The 17,269-nt window shown below is 39.3% G+C and overlaps 1 protein-coding gene across 8 annotated transcripts in view; it reads right to left on the minus strand.

Annotated features, from left to right (window-relative positions):
* The window catches only part of SIK2 (salt inducible kinase 2), a 132,073-nt gene that overhangs the window by 23,203 nt on the left and 91,601 nt on the right, over positions 1–17,269 (minus strand). For all 8 annotated transcript variants that reach the window (XM_027082341.1, XM_027082344.1, XM_027082346.1 and 5 more), the window contains 4 exons: positions 10,464–10,588; positions 9,907–10,030; positions 7,347–7,567; positions 5,596–5,748 (listed from right to left, as the gene is read on the minus strand). In XM_027082341.1, the coding sequence (XP_026938142.1) occupies positions 5,596–5,748; positions 7,347–7,567; positions 9,907–10,030; positions 10,464–10,588 (623 nt within the window). The remainder of the gene's footprint in view (positions 1–5,595; positions 5,749–7,346; positions 7,568–9,906; positions 10,031–10,463; positions 10,589–17,269) is intronic.

Genomic DNA, 17,269 nt, shown 5'->3' on the forward strand with positions numbered 1-17,269 from the left:
ATTGCCAAACAAAAAATACAAAGTGAAAACTCTTTTGCTCTTACTTGCACTTTATTTTATTTTTATTTATCTAATTTTATTTATTTATTTAACATTTTTATTGGAGTACAATTGCTCTACAATGGTGTGTTAGTTTCTGCTTTATAACAAAGTGAATCAGCTATACATATACATATATCCCCATATCTCCTCCCTCTTGCGTCTCCCTCCCATCCTCCCTATCCCACCCCTCTAGGTGAACACAAAGCACCAATCTGATCTCCCTGTGCCACGCGGCTGCTTCCCACTAGCTTTCGATTTTACATTTGGTAGTGTATATATGTCCATGTCACTCTCTCAATTCCTCCCAGCTTACCCTTCCCACTCTCCATGTGCTCAAGTCCATTCTCTACGTCTGTGTCTGTATTCCGGTCTTGCCCCTAGGTTCTTCAGAACCATTCTTTTTCTTTTAGATTCTATATATATGTGTTAGCATATGGTATTTGCTTTTCTCTTTCTAACTTACTTCACTCTGTATGACAGACTCTAGGTCCATCCACCTCACTACAAATAACTCAATTTCGTTTTGTTTTTAAGGCAAAGTAATATTCCATTGTATATATGTGCCACATCTTCTTTCTCCATTCATCTGTCGATGGACACTTAGGTTGCTTCCATATCCTGGCTATTGTAAATAGAGCTGCAATGAACATTGCGGTACAGGACTCTTTTTGAATTATGGTTTTCTCAGGGTATATGCCCAGTAGTGGGACTGCTGAGTCGTATGGCAGTCCTAGTTTTTGTTTTTTAAGGAAACTCCATACTGTTCTCCATAGTGGCTGTATCAATTTACATTCCCACCAACAGTGCAAGAGGGTTCCCTTTTCTCCACACCCTCTCCAGCATTTATTGTTTGTAGGTTTTTTGATGATGGCCATTCTGAACGGTGTGAGGTGACACCTCATTGTAGTTTTGATTTGCATTTCTCTAATGATTAGTAATGTTGAGCATCCTTTCACATGTTTGTTGGTGACCTGTATATCTTCTTTGGAGAAATGTCTATTTAGGTCTTCTGCCCATTTTTGGATTGGGTTGTTTGTTTTGCTGATATTGAGCTGCATGAGCTGCTTGTAAATTTTGGAGATTAATCCTCTGTCAGTTGCTTCGTTTGCAAATATTTTCTCCCATTCTGAGGGTTGTCTTTTTGTCTTGTTTATGGTTTCCTTTGCTGTGCAAAAGCTTTTAAGTTTCATTAGGTCCCATTTGTTTATTTTTGTTTTTATTTCCATTTCTCTAGGAGGTGGGTCAAAAAGGATCTTGCTGTGATTTATGTCATAGTGTTCTGCCTATGTTTTCCTCTAAGAGTTTGATAGTGTCTGGCCTTATATTTAGGTCTCTAATCCATTTTGAGTTTATTTTTGTGTATGGTGTTAGGGAGTGTTCTAATTTCATTCTTTTACATGTAGCTGTCCAGTTTTCCCAGCACTTATTGAAGAGGCTGTCTTTTCTCCATTGTATATTCTTGAATCCTTTATCAAAAATAAGGTGACCATAATGTGTGTGGTTTACCTCTGGGCTTTCTATCCTTTTCCATTGGTCTATATTTCTGTTTTTGTGCCAGTATCATACTGTCTTGATTACTGTAGCTTTGTAGTATAGTCTGAAGTCCGGGAGTCTGATTCCTCCAGCTCCGTTTTTCTTTCTCAAGATCCTTTGGCTGTTCAGGGTCTTTTGTGTTTCCATACAAATTGTGAAATTTTTTGTTCTAGTTCTGTGATACATGCCATTGGTAGTTTGATAGGGATTGCACTGAATCTGTAGATTGGTTTGGGTAGTATAGTCATTTTCACAATGTTGATTCTTCCAATCCAAGAACATGGTAAATCTCTCCATTTGTTTGTATCATCTTTAATTTCTTTCATCAGTGTCTTATAGTTTTCTGCATACAGGTCTTTTGTCTCCTTAGGTAGGTTTATTCCTAGGTATTTTATTCTTTTTGTTGTAATGGTAAATGGGAGTGTTTCCTTAATTTCTCTTTCAGATTTTTCATCATTGGTGTATAGGAATGCAAGAGATTTCTGTGCATTAACTTTGTATCCTGCAACTTTACCAAATTCATTGATTAGCTCTAGTAGTTTTCGGGTAGCATCTTTAGGATTCTCTCATGTCATCTGCAAACAGTGACAGTTTTACTTTTCTTTTCCGATTTGGATTCCTTTTATTTCTTTTTCTTCTCTGATTCCTGTGGCTAAAACTTCCAAAACTATGTTGAAGAATGGTGGTGAGTGTGGCCAACCTTGTCTTGTCCCTGATATTAGTGGAAATGGTTTCAATTTGTCACCATTGAGAACGATGTTGGCTGTGGGTTTGTCATATATGGCCTTTATTATGTTGAGGTAAGTTCTCTCTATGCCTACTTTCTGGAGGGTTTTTTATAATAAATGGGTGTTGAATTTTGTCAAAATCTTTTTCTGCATCTATTGAGATGATCATATGGTTTTTACCCTTCAATGTGTTAATATGGTGTATCACATTGATTGATTTGCATATACTGAAGAAGGCTTGCATTCCTGGGATAAACCCCACTTGATCATGGTGTATGATCCTTTTAATGTGCTGTTGGATTCTATTTGCTAGTATTTTGTTGAGGATTTTTGCATCTATGTTCATCACTGATATTGGCCTGTAGCTTTCTTTCTTTGTGACATCTTTGTCTGGTTTTGGTATCAGGGTGATGGTGGCCTCATAGAATGAGTTTGGGAGTGTTCCTCCCTCTGCTACATTTTGGAAGAGTTTGAGAAGGATAGGTGTTAGCTCTTCTCTAAATGTCTGATAGAATTCACCTGTGAAGCCATCTGGTCCTGGGCTTTTGTTTGCTGGAAAAATTTTTTTTTTTTCCTGTACTCGGGCCTCTCACCATTGTGGCCTCTCCCGTTGTGGAGCCCAGGCTCCGGATGTGCAGGCTCAGTGGCCATGGTTCACGGGCCCAGCTGCTCTGTGGCATGTGGGATCTTCCCAGACCAGGGCACGAACCCACGTCCCCTGCATTGGCAGGCGGATTCTCAACCACTGCGCCACCAGGGAAGCCCCCTGCTGGAAGATTTTTAATCACAGTTTCAATTTCAGTGCTTGTGATTGGTCTGTTCATATTTTCTATTTCTTCCTGGTTCAGTCTCGGGAGGCTGTTCATTTCTAAGAATTTGTCCATTTCTTCCAGGTTGTCCATTTTATTGGCATATAGTTGCTTGCAGTAATCTCTCATGATCCTTTGTATTTCTGCAGTGTCAGTTGTTACTTCTCCTTTTTCATTTCTAATTCTATTAATTTGAGTCCTGTCCGTTTTTTTCTTGATGAGTCTAGCTAATGGTTTATCAATTTTGTTTATCTTCTCGAAGAACCAGCTTTTAGTTTTATTGATCTTTGCTATCATTTCCTTCATTTCTTTTTCATTTATTTCTGATCTGATCTTTATGATTTCTTTCCTTCTGCTAATTTTGGGGTTTTTTTGTTCTTCTTTCCCTAATTGCTTTAGGTGTAAGGTTAGGTTTTTTATTTGAGATATTTCTTGTTTCTTGAGGTAGGATTGTATTGCTATAAACTTCCCTGTTAGAACTGCTTTTGCTGCATCCCATAGGTTTTGCATCATCATGTTTTCATTGTCATTTGTTTCTAGGTATTTTTTGATTTCCTGTTTGATTTATTCAGTGATCTCTTGGTTATTAAGTAGTGTATTGTTTACCCTCCATGTATTTGCATTTTTTCCAGGTTTTTTCCTGTAATTGATATCTAGTCTCATAGCATTGTGGTTGGAAAAGATACTTGATACGATTTCAATTTTCTTAAATTTACCAAGGCTTGATTTGTGACCCAAGATATGATCTATCCTGGAGAATGTTCCATAAGCACTTGAGAAGAAAATGTATTCTGTTGTTTTTAGATGGAATGTCCTATAAATGTCAATTAAGTCCTTCTTGTTTAATGTATCATTTAAAGCTTGTGTTTCCTTATGTATTTTCATTTTGGATGATATGTCCATTGGTGAAAGTGGGGTGTTAAAGTCCCCTACTATGATTCTTACTTGCACTTTAAATAAAGTAAGTACTCACGTAAGTAGATGGAAATCCTAATAGATCATGTGAACGAACCACTCCTCTTCTCTACCTCTATGCAGGTGATCTCCCAATTCTCCTAAGCCCTAGCCTCTCTCCAGGGACTCAGATCCATTGTTCCTTATAAGCAGCTGAGTCTCTGCCACCACGACTCCCTCAGCCTTGGGCTCAACAATGGAGTCATCTGTAATTTGTCATCCCTTCCTCCCCAACATTGATTTATTACTTTATATAACAAACACTTATATAGCACTGTTTTAAGTGCTGAACAATTATTACCTAACTTAAACGTCTTAACATCCTATAATTACTCCCACTTTAAAGCTTGGGAAACTGAGGCAGAGAAAGACCTTAAGTAACTTTTTTAAGGTCCACAGCAGGAAACGGCAGAATCTGGGATGTGCTTGAGTCCCTACTTTAAACCATCACATTGAGCTGCCTCTCCAGAGCAGTGCTAAGTTCATCCAGAGTCTACCTCTGAAATGTTCCTTACACTTCTCCCTTCCTGTTTCCTTCCACTGGCACAATATTAGCTCAAGTCTTCAGTGTTTCTCCTCTCAACTACTACAATCATCTCCTAAACAGCTCTCTCCAATTTTCTTCTCTTCTGCAGCCAATCTATCCTTCCCAATGTTACCAGATTGCTAGCTTGAAGTATGGGTATAATTTTATCGCTTTTTTGCTTAACAGGCTTCTGTAGTTCTTCATTTCTTCCTGAATTATTAGTAAACTCTTTACCTTGGCATTCAAAGCCCTTCACAACATGGCTTCAACTTAGCACTCTAACTCTTTCATTTCCCTATTCTTTAATTCAAGTGAATTAATTTGAACAAGTCCTATGCTTGCTCACTTTAGTACTTCTGCTCACACTGCTTCTGCCTACGTATAATGCCTTTAACCACTGCCTCTCCCTAACAAAGTCCTACACAGCTGTGAAGCTCTACCTTGAACGCCGCCTCTCCCACAAAGCCTTCCCAATCAGATGCATCTCTCTCCCCTTTGCCCTTTTTTAAAAAAAGGTTTTCTCTATCAGAATGATATCCACAGTATCTTCTAAATTTTGCCCTTTCTCTATTTTGAATGATGGTTATTCATGATGTTGTCTTATTTTGCTTCTATAATGTAATGACTCTGAGGGCAATGACTCTTTTATACATCCTCTTCCCTGTAGTGTCTAATAAAAGAAGTTTACATAGTAAACCTGCAATAAAAATTTGTTAAATGAAACTGAATGTACAGGCTAGTTACAATAATTCTTAACATAAGTGAATGATAAAAAAAATGAGAAATCCCTTAAAGAAAAAACTGTTTGAAATAAACTTAATCCTTAAAAATAGGAAAATGATAAAACATTTGAGGATCTAGTGAACGATGACAGAAAAAAACTTTACAGAAAAACAAGGTGTAGAGGATGAAATCCTAACCCTTTGTACTACATGATGAAAAATGTGTCAAACATGTGAACAGGCACATGCACAGATAAGACTATTGGCTAATGGGGTGTTACCTTGGCAACTGTTTGTTCGGCGATGGTGCTAGGCCGACGCTGGCGGGCATCAAGTCTCTGCTCCACAGGAAAACTGCTCCTATGTGATTTCAGGCGCTCCACCAACAAGTAATAGATGGCAGCAAAGTGGTTATAGCTCTTGTTCTGCAAAGCCTGGAAGAGAAAACAAGTGCCAAAGGCAGAGAACCATAAAAACCAATTCAATGATTTAAACCTTTCTAAAAAATGAGGGAAAAACACAACATTGTAAATCAACTATACTTCAATAAAATCTGAAAAATAAATTTAAAAAGGAGGGAAGATACCATGTGTTCTTAAAAACAAGCAAAGTAACAAGCAAAGTATGCCTCAAAACGAAAGCTATTCCAGAATTTAGAATAGAAGACAGATAACTTCATTAATTGTATAAAGGATGATACCTCTGAATGACTTGACTGGCTCTTTTACATTAATAGGATCCATTTATTTTTCTGCATTCAGAGAAAATGCCATCATTGTCTCATGCAGACATTCCCCAATGCCGGTATATGGTGCCATCTCATAGCTGCAACTAGGCTGTAAGGTTGTTTAGTAACCTGAGCCCAGAGGCTCTAATTCCACAGCCTCGACACAAGTCCAAACCATTGCAAACCCTGAAGTCAATGATTAAAGTCTCTGGGGAAATTTCTGGTGATTATTTTGGGCTGGAGAATGACATCTGGATGCTGGGTTGAGAGACGCTGGGTCTCCATTCTTAGGTAATTTTTTCCTCTTGTTTTTGCGGTCCAACCCTCTTGAAACCTTGAAAATAAAGTCGCTTCCCAATTTTTCACATCCCTAGCTGGCCAGCTCTCCCAGGATACTAACGGAACAGCAAAACAACGGCTCCTTTGGCGTCTAATTCCACATGACAGGCTGCATGAGTGCTGTGCAGTGCAGCTCAGATGCAGAGCACTGGCAGCAAACATCACAGGACGGGGAACTGCACTCACAGCTGCCTTCAAGGGCAAGTACAAAAAAACCTCTCTAAGCACGTGATGAGCAAAGCAGGAAAGCAGTCTGGTTTCATTTATGGCTGCAATGAAGGAAAAGGCAGCACAGTTTGGAGCACTTTATCTTCACAGGGGGGCGTTTTATAGTCTTTCTTGTCATGCTTCATCCTGAAAAGCACTGTTTGTTCTTTGCCTGTTGCGGGGGTATTAAACATATGCATATCCTATGCACATGCCAGCTGTTAAAGGACAGAAACAAAGCTGCCAAGGAATTTCCCAGGTTCATGACCTTCTCAGTTCTATGACCCATAAAACTTCCAAATCAGGAATCCACCTGTTTTTGCCTTCTGAGTTTCTTCAGTTCACAACCTAAACCCGATGCCTACCCTTCTTGTTTCCTGCTCAGCCCTCAGCCTTGTTCCATATTTGCACATTTATGTTTCATATAAACTAGCTTATTACCTGTATAGAACTTCATGTTTCATCTTAGAAGAAGCTTTCTACTTTGTATTTGCTAAGCTTCCATCTTTGTCTTTTCTCAATCCTATATAAACACTTCCTTTTAAATATTTTTGGCAGTTGGGGCAAAGGGAGGAATTTTTATATTGATTGAAAGCAAACATAAATATAGTGTGACGAAATCTTCAGGGAACACTGAACAGTAGGCCTAGGTACTGGGATGGCTAAAAGACCAGGATGACAGGTATGAGCATGAAATTTCAAGTTACTAAGTACAACAGAGTCCTAAAATTTCTTTAGTCGAATCTCTGACCACTTTACCTCAATGGTTTTCTGTTGATCTATTCCAAGGCCGTGCATCAATCGCAGAACCTGTTCATTAAACTCCCCAATGGATGGCTCATTTTCTTGCCCTTGTGGATAGAGAACAGGTCTCTGTACAGGAACTTCTACGAGCATCCACTTATGCTCCTTGATTTGAGCTATGGTTAGCCGTTTGGACGGGTCTAGGACCAACATCCTTCGAATAAGGTGCTCACAATCTACAGAAAACACAATGTTACAAAAGTCACGTAAATCACCTTGCACTTTGGGGTATTGACTTGACTCATGTGACTTTGTACAATGGTGTTAATCTTTGTACCCTCCACAGTGCCCACTGGAAAGCAGAAGGTCAAATGAATAAACGAATACCTGAACGCTACTTGTATTTGTCAAGTTCACATGATGAATGCTGGCGCACAAAATTAACCATCACTGTGAATGAATACTTAAGAAAAAACAGGAGGGTGTAGATCTATCCAATTCTGTACTTAATAAACCTTTTTACTGAATTTCTCAACTTACAATATCTAGACACAGACTTAGATTTCCACTAAAGAAAAAAACAAGCCTTCTTCCTAGAAAAAGCAAATAATAAACGGTTCCTTACAGTCACTTCTGAGGCTGATACACTAAGGCTATTAAGTGAGGCTGGAGCTCTCCAAGGGACTGTTGCTATTCTCCGTATCAGTGCAACTGAGAAAAATGTACATGAAACACTAGTCACTTCTGATGACACTAAGTAAACTGCACTGCTGCAACCCTGGGCACTAGCTTATTCTCTGAGCTGACATCATATTCTTTACTACCCCCACATAAACTAGCCTTTTATCACTTGTTATGTTCTAGGCACCATGCTAAGAGCTTTACAGAGCTTAATTTAATTAATCCCCACAATACCCCTTTTAGAAACTATTGTTATTTCCATTTATAGACTGAGGAAACTGAAGCACAGAGATATAACTTGCCAAGGCGAGACTGTCAGTAAGTGGTGGACTCAGGATGAAAACCAGGTGGTCCGGCTCCAAAATCTATCCTCTTAACTACTAGAACATTACTTCTGTTACCAGGAACAAGCAAATTAAGGATAAAAACCAAAATCTAAACTGAGTAAATTTAACTGCTGCCCATGCAGCAAAAACCAATACAAGACTGGAAGGGACTATGGCACTTCATCTGAATTCAACAGTTTTGCTAGTTGGTTTTAAATTTAATTAAAAAATTTAATTTTGTAACTTCCCACCAAAAGATGTGGGAAAATCCATTTCATACTTAGAGTGAAATGGTTGTGAATCTGTATCTACAAAATGCTTCTCTAAGTCTAAAATAAACCTGGTTGTTTAGTAGTGTATTGTTTAGCCTCCATGTGTTTGTATTTTTTACAGTTTTTTTCCCTGTAATTGATATCTAGTCTCCTAGCGTTGTGGTTGGAAAAGATGAGGTATCACCTCACACCGGTCAGAATGGCCATCATCAAAAAATCTACAAACAATAAATGCTAGAGAGTGTGTGGAGAAAAGGGAACTCTCCTGCACCGCTGGTGGGAATGTAAATTGATACAGCCACTATGCAGAACAGTATGGAGGTTCCTTAAAAAACTAAAAATAGAACTACCATATCACCCAGCAATTCCACTACTAGGCATATACGCTGAGAAAACCGTAATTCAAAAAGATACATATACCACAAATGTTCACTGCAGCACTATTTACATAGCCAGGACATGGAAGCAACCTAAATGTCCGTTGACAGATGAATGGATAAAGAAGATGTGGTACATATATACAATGGAATATTACTCAGCCATAAAAGGGAATGAAATTGAGTCATTTGTAATGAGGTGGATGGACCTAGAGTCTGTCATACAGAGTGAAGTAAGTCAGAAAGAGAAAAACAAATACCGTATGCTAATACACATATATGGAATCTAAAAAAACGGTACTGATGAACCTAGTGGCAGGGCAGGAATGAAGATGCAGACCTACTAGAGAATGGAATTGAGGACACCAGGGGGGAAGGGGAAGCTGGGACGAAGTGAAAGAGTAGCACTGACATATATACACTACCAAATGTAAAACAGCTAGCTAGTGGGAAGCAGCTGCATAGCACAGGGAGATCAGCTGAGTGCTTTGTGATGACCTAGAGGGGTGGGATAGGGAGGGTGGGAGGGAGGGAGATGCAAGAGGAAAGAGATATGGGAACATATGTATATGTATAACTGAGTCACTTTGTCGTACAGAAGAAACTAACACAACATTGTAAAGCATTTATACTCCAATAAATATATATAAAAATATAAATAAACCTGGGACATTTATAGACAAGGGTAAATGGGAAGACTTGCTGTTCTTAATCTGGGAAATTTTCTGTTTCCAGTTATGAGTAGGAAGGTTAGAATTTCTCTCACCTACATGGAAGGGGTTGCTTATTTCTACGGCTTTTAAAGTGACTCGGTCACTTTATTTGGCACCCAAACTTAGAAAAAGAGAAGCCTTTGTTTAGGCACTCATTTTCAGAACAAATTTTGTAAAACATAATTTTAAGATAAACAGGTTGTTACCTTCTGACATGAAATACGGAATCCGGAATCTTCCTTCTAACACTCTCTGCCTCAAAATTGGAAGAGTCGGTCCATCAAAAGGTAGAGCTCCACAGACAAGGACGTAAAGAACAACTCCCATGCTCTAGGGAAGAAAACAATGCAGTCTCTTTTCTACTGAGAACTTCAAACACTCTTTGTTTTCCTAAATATCCTCAGGGCTCTTAAAATCATATGGACTGAAAAATTCCTGTTTGAATTTACTATTTTCTCAGAATTAAAAAAAAAAATCTGAAATGCTGACCAGTGCAATAAAGCATCCTATAATAAATACCAAAAGAATTAAATTAAATCATTTTGATTACTAAACTTTAAATCATTGCTGATATTAGTATGATAACATCTTTCCCTAGAAATTCTTTCCTAGAATCTAATTCAAGATGCTCTAATTTTAGTCCAGTGGACAGGGAAAGTATGAACTATTGACTACGTGTTAGGTACCGAGAGATTCCGAGATGGGCCAGAGTACCAAGTATTATCATTATAGATGCATTTAACACAGCAAAGCAAAGAAATACCCAAATATCCAGCTGTGGTCCTTCATACTGCTGCCCTTCAAAGACTTCTGGGGCTGCATAAGGGGGGCTGCCACACCATGTTGCCAGCAGTTCACCACTTTTAAAGAAATTTCCAAAACCGAAATCTATTGGGATGGAAATAAATGTTACTTTCATCTGTGCTCTAAAACTATACTGAATTTCTCATAATAATTTTATAATATGCTACATTAACAATATCACCACTATTCACTCTGTGAGAATGCGATGGCATGTATCTTATGATGTTTCCTTAGCACTTAGCACAATGAATAGCAAATATTAAGTACTCAGTAAATATTTGTTGAATGAATGTGTTAATGAATTAAGTTTTCTTCTCAAAGAGAATGAGCGAGAGGCTGGAAAAAGACTTTATCTCTTGTATTTTTAAGGCTGAAAGAAAAATCCACTGATATGGACAATCAACTTGAATTTGATAATCTTAGAATTTCAATTACTCCATGATTAAGAGCTCTTGAGCTTGTATGGTTTATAAAAAAAGAAACAAATGAGTAAAACTCTAAGATATTTACCTAAACACAACCAAGGGACCGGCTGCTCTCACAGCCCCAGGCTAGCAAGATAAATATAACATTTTAAGGCAACTGAGGACAGTGTTTCCTAAGTAACAGCTCTCTAAGTGTTGGCCCACACATCCTGAATTAGGCAGATACTTATCTGAATAGCTCATTAACATGCAATGGCCATGTGACCCAGCCACAGGCCACCTATCACCAATATCACTTGTTTACTCATTTATGGAACGCGGTGGCATTATACTTCAAAATCGTTAATGGCCTTCTCCTTACGATATTAGTCACACTGAATCTGCAGCTTTGATAAACAGCATGCCCTCTGGAAACACTGTACTCAGATGCCTTCAATATGCATGAAAGTTACAGCAGAAGACAAATGCAGTGAGATTTGGTATAAATGCAAGCTTGTGCTCTTTTGCTAAGCCTTCACATAGTCACATGGTCTTAGTGAAGGAACAAATTCCTGTTGTTTTGTAAGTTAGAGCCAAAATGTCTCATGCTGCAACAGACTCCTGGCTGAAGGATACACCTCAGTGATGGGAACTGGCTCTACTCTGGCTGGTATACGCAGTGCATGGAGAGTGAGCTTTCGGTGGTGCCCCAAGGGGACTGGAACAAGTCTCCGGCGCCAGACTGACTGGCTGCGTGACATGTGTTCAGTCTTTGTGAGCCTCAGTCTCCCCAGCTGTAACACTGAAACATCGTAGTCAGCAGGTTGTTATGGGGATCCAATGAGTTAACAGAAACTCACACTCCACTCACACCCTGAGACTATGGTGCGCTTCTGTACCTTAGGGGAGGCATTCTCTAAGCTCCCTGACATAAGCAGTAGTAACAGACACAGTCATGATCCCCAACACCACAGCCTCATGGCAGAGTACGACCTATGAAGTTAGGGAGATCTACAGCTGATTTCCAGTTTTGCCACTTTCTAGCCTCAAGGCCCCTACGTAAATTATTTAATTTTCCTGAACCTTATTTTCTGTATCTATAAGTGAGGGGATAATCCACCTACCCAGATAGGATGCTGTGAGGATTAAATGAGACTAAGAATGTAGAATGCCTGGAGCACAGCAGATGTGAAGTGTCAGCTACCAAAGCCATCATTACCAATTACTGCCTTTCAGAGAAAAGGGTCCTGAGAAAATACACAGGAAGGGTAAAGACAGTGTGGAGAAGCTTAAGCGTTCATGAGAGAAAAGATGGTGCATGTGGGGAAAGAGATGGTGCATCTAAACCTGGTGGAACACAGCTGTGGCCTGTCCTTGGCATCCAGGAGTACGAGGCGACGAGAACACCTCCCTCCACAACATAACTGCAGTTCAGTCCTATGCTCGGCTTTCCAAAATGACTGTCAGAGAGGTCTTATCTTCTCAATTCCACCTGTAGGACTAACCACTCACATCACATCACAACCCATGTGTCCATATTGATAGGTGTTTCTAATTTTCTAGAAAAACTATACTCTCAAACGATCCAAGGACTAGATGTTCAAATAACATTTAAAGAGGAAAATGTTACTTTCACTCACAGAAAAGCCCAAGAAGCTCTGGGAAGTGTGTTTGGAGATCATGAAATAGGTCCAATAATTGCTGTACTTTAAACCGTAATCACAGGATGAGTTTTAGCACATGTAAGTTGAGAATACTCTCTAAATAGCACTGGAACGTTTTAACGTCTCACAGAGCCATTCCAGAACGCCTTCATTCTGAACCTCCCCCGACTCTTGTAGAACGAACTCAAAGAGTGACTGGGACAGAGGTCTGTCAGGAAGGTGGCCTGGACTCTTTACTCCCCTAGGCTCTCTCACTGGACACTTCATAGGCAGGAAGAGAGCAAAAACTAGGAAAGCACCATGGTGCCTGTAGTAGCCTAGTCTCAACCTTGGCTGTACACATCTGGGACAAAGAAAGCGTCCTGTTACCTTAGAAGAAAAAAGGTACTAAACAGATGTTACTTCTATTTCCTGTAGGTAACTGAAGAAAACAGGAACTTGAGTCTGTAGGAACATTAAGAGAAGCACCGAAAGAAAATCAGGTTCATTAAAATTATTATAATAGCATTTATGTAGATGTCTTCTATAACCCTGTCAAAGCACTTAAATATTTTATTTGTAATCATCTGATGTATGGGTTAAGGAAAGCTTTGGAGTCAGGCAAATCTTGGGTTTTCCTCTTAGCTGTGTGATCTCGGGCAAATTACTAATTTCTCAGAGCCTTGGTTTCCTCATTTGCAAAATGCGGACAATGTCTACACTTCACAAAGTTATTATGAGTAACATATAGTCACAATAAGTGAGTATATGTAGATAAGTACACTTACATCATAAGTAGATAACATACTAATGCTTTAGGCATGCTATTGAAACAAAGCAGGTGCTCAATAAACAGTAGCCACTGAGTAAGCTACTCAACAGAAGAGAAGAATAGCAATTCTTCTTCTTGTTTTACTTATCTGTCTTCTCTATCAGACTAAACTCCTTGAGAGTAGAGAAGGGGGAAATGATATATGTCTGTTCCCCTAGGACTTAGTACGCTGTCAGCACACAGCAGCTGTTCAACAAAGGTTTGCTGAATGAATATGCTGTCATCGTGTCTTTTAAAAGTGTCAGAAGCTGACCTAAGCTCTCCTAAGATAATTTCTTCTTAGTAACCCCATGAGGTATCCTTATTTTAGGAAAGAGTGAGGGTAGAAAGTTAAGTACCTTGCTAGAGGTTACACTAAATTGCAGACTTACCAAGTCTGGCTACAGAGCTCTCACTGTTAACCACCTTTATGTCTTTCTCTGGTACAGTGATATGTAGCTATTTTTGAGCAGGTTAATAATTGTCAGGTTTAAGAAGTGGCAATGGGAAAACACTTAAAAATAAAAGCCTTTTTATTTCTTCACAGGAATCTGGACAATTTGCTTCATTCACAGTCTGCAGCTTTCTGCCTAAAAGCATATAGTGAAATGAGGGGCGAGCAAGAGGGATGAAATACGAGAACGGCAGAGCTATGCAGGATTTTTTTCTTTAATGTTTCTTTAAAAATTTATTTATTATTTATTTGGCTGCTCCAGGTCTTTGTTGCCACGTGTGGGATCTTTAGTTGTGGTATGCGAACTCTTAGTTGCAGCATGTGGGATCTAGTTCCCTGACCAGGGATCAAACCTGGGCTCCCTGCATTGGGAGTGTGGAGTCTTAGCCACTGGACTACCAGGGAAGTCCCAGGATTTCTTTCTTATCGCTATTTATTCACGTGGAATGGTTATTTAATGTTTCATCACACCAACCAAATTCATTGCTTCCTTCATTAAACATTTGAGTGCATACATGTGTCAACCACTGTGCAAACACAGAAGATAGTCTCATAACAACAGAGAATAATCAAAGACCCCACATTATCACCTGACTTTTGAAAAGCATTATGAAAACAGTCACATGGGCATTCCTCTCTATGCTAGACCCAGACCCAGCCTGGCTTTGCTGGAAAGGAAAGTTTAATGTCTAGTTTAATGTCTTCTCAAATGTTCTGATCTACAAGTTAATACCTCAAACGATGGCTGCTATGTCCCTCAGACACTTTTTTGCTTCCTGTTTCTCTGTCATAGAATGTATGCCATGCTATGTTGGATTCACTTTGATAGTTTTAACTTTTAATTTCCAAATAGTTTTACAGAAGAGTTGCAACAATAAAGTGAGAATTCCCTATGCCCTTTATCCAGCTTCCTCCCCTAATGTTAACATTTTACATAACTCTATTAGTAAAATTATCAAAACTAAGAAAGTAACACTGGGCTTCCTTGGTGGCGCAGTGGTTAAGAATCCGCCTGACAGTGCAGGGGACATGGGTTCAAGCCCTGGTCCGGGAAGATCCCACATGCCTCGGAGCAACTAAGCCTGTGCACCACAACTACTGAGCCCGTGCTCTAGAGCCCATAAGCCAAGCTACTGAGCCTGCGCACCACAACTACTGAAGCCCGCACGCACCTACAGCCCTTGCTCTGCAACAAGATAAGCCACCGCAATGAGAAGCCCGGGCACCGCAACGAAGAGTAGCCCCCGCTCGCCGCAACTAGAGAAAGCCTGCGCGCAGCAACGAAGACCCAACACAGTCAAAAAAAAAAAAAAAATTAATTAATTAAAAAAAAAGTAACACTGATTCAGTACTATTAATTAAACCATGGACTTCATTAAGAGTTCTCCAGTGTTCTCTCTAACGTCCTCTCTCACTGCAGGGTTCCACAATGCACTTAGTTGTCATGACTCCTTAGTCTTCTCTAATTTCTAATAGTTCCTCAGTCTCTCCTTGTCTTTCTTGACCATGACCAGTGCTGGTCAGGTATTTTGTAGACTGTTTCTCAGTTTGGGTTTGCTGGATGTTTTCTCATGATTAGATTAAAATGATTGCTTTTTGGGAAGAACATCACAGAGGTGAAGTGCTCTTCTCAAGGCATCATATGATGGGGTGCAGGTATTATGGCTTAATTATTGGTGGAGTTAACCTTGATCTGTGGATTAAGGTGGTGTCTTTTGGGTTACCCCATTATAAAGTTACTATTTTTCCCCTTGAGATTAATAAATAAATATTTTAAAGATATATTGAGTCTATATATACCCTGTTTCTCCTTAAACTTTCACCCATTAATTTAGCATTCGTAGGCAGATCTTGATTGCAGCAACGATTACTGTGATGTTCTAACGGTGAGCTTTCATTTCCCTCATTCCTTCTACAGTTATTAATTACAACTCTTCAAGAGTTGTCCCTTCTTCCTCTCTTATTTATTTACTCATTAAACTATTTGTTTATTTTTTACAATACTGTCATATTATATTCATCATAAGTATTTATTTTATTCTTTGGGTTATAATTCAATACTATTGTTATTTATTTTGATGCTTAAATAGTTCCAGCTTTGGCCACTAGGAGCTAATTCAGGTTGGCTCCTGTATCCTTTCAACATGCCCCCATCCTTATAAAATTTCATTTTAAGTATTTCCTTATCTCTTGGTACCAGATGTTCCAGGCTCATCTTGTACTTTCCTGCCCCATCCCATGAATCAACTGCTTTTCCAAGGAGCCCTGATTCCTTTTTTGTTTGTTTGTTTTTGCGGTACGCGGGCCTCTCACTGTTGTGGCCTCTCCCGTTGCGGAGCACAGGCTCCGGACGCGCAGGCTCAGCGGCCATGGCTCACGGGCCCAGCCGCTCCGCGGCACGTGGGATCCTTCCGGACCGGGGCACGAACCTGCGTCCCCTACATCGGCAGGCGGACTCCCAACCACTGCACCACCAGGGAAGCCCGCCCTGATTCCTTTTACAGAGGAATGGTATTTAGAAACCAAGACTAAGACCTAGATGTACTCACTGCAACTGGGCTGTCACTGAGTCTAGGCCCTGTCATCAGAGGAAATATACATATGAATGCTTATCAGTGTACACACACACACACACACACACACACACACTCCTACATTTGTTTTTGTGCCTGTCTATATGTATATGTATTAAGAAAAAACAATAACCCATGAATTCATACTGATACTTCTCACTCCAATTCAGGGTTCAGACTAGCATTATTTTGATACTATTTTTATTCATACATGATTGACTAAACAACTCCGACAAAATTTTGAAGGTATAAAGAAGTTTTTTTCCTCTGCGGTAATTTGTCATTTGTATGGGAGTAATTGGTGGGAGTAATTGCTTGAACTCTCACTCATAACATACCTTGAATTTGTCAGATCAATCAAGATTTTCAACATTTCTTGAGCACAGTAGGGAAAAGACAAATCTTTCTCAAAGAACCTCTTAGCTTCACAATTTTAAGATACGAAATCATAAGAAGTTTTTGAAACAAAATGACAACTAGTCCTTCAACATGGTGTATGAATTATAATCAAATCCAAAAACCATTTATGTCTTGCCAACTTTGGACTAGGCATTACACACTTGGTATTTTTGTATATATTATCTCATTTAATCATGATGACAGCCCTGTGAGGTATGAATGTCCTTACCTTACAAAGGGGGAAACTGAAAGTAGTTAACCGAATTGCCCAAATATCTACAGCTGCAAGTAGCTTAGCCAGTATTCAAATACAGGGCCTTTGAACTCCAAGCCAGGTGTTCTTTTTTTTTACTATACCACAGATGTTCTAAGAACGTCACTAGTCAGAGAAGTTGTTTTTATTTTTTTTGTTGTAAGGCCTCATAGTCAGAGAAGTTTAATCCAACTTAAAATTGGAGATAAGGCTGTTATAAACCCAGGA

The sequence above is a fragment of the Aethalodelphis obliquidens genome, unplaced genomic scaffold, assembly GCF_003676395.1.
Source record: "Aethalodelphis obliquidens isolate GAN/ISIS:26980383/991018 unplaced genomic scaffold, ASM367639v1 scaffold46, whole genome shotgun sequence".
Taxonomy (NCBI): Eukaryota; Metazoa; Chordata; class Mammalia; order Artiodactyla; family Delphinidae; genus Aethalodelphis; species Aethalodelphis obliquidens.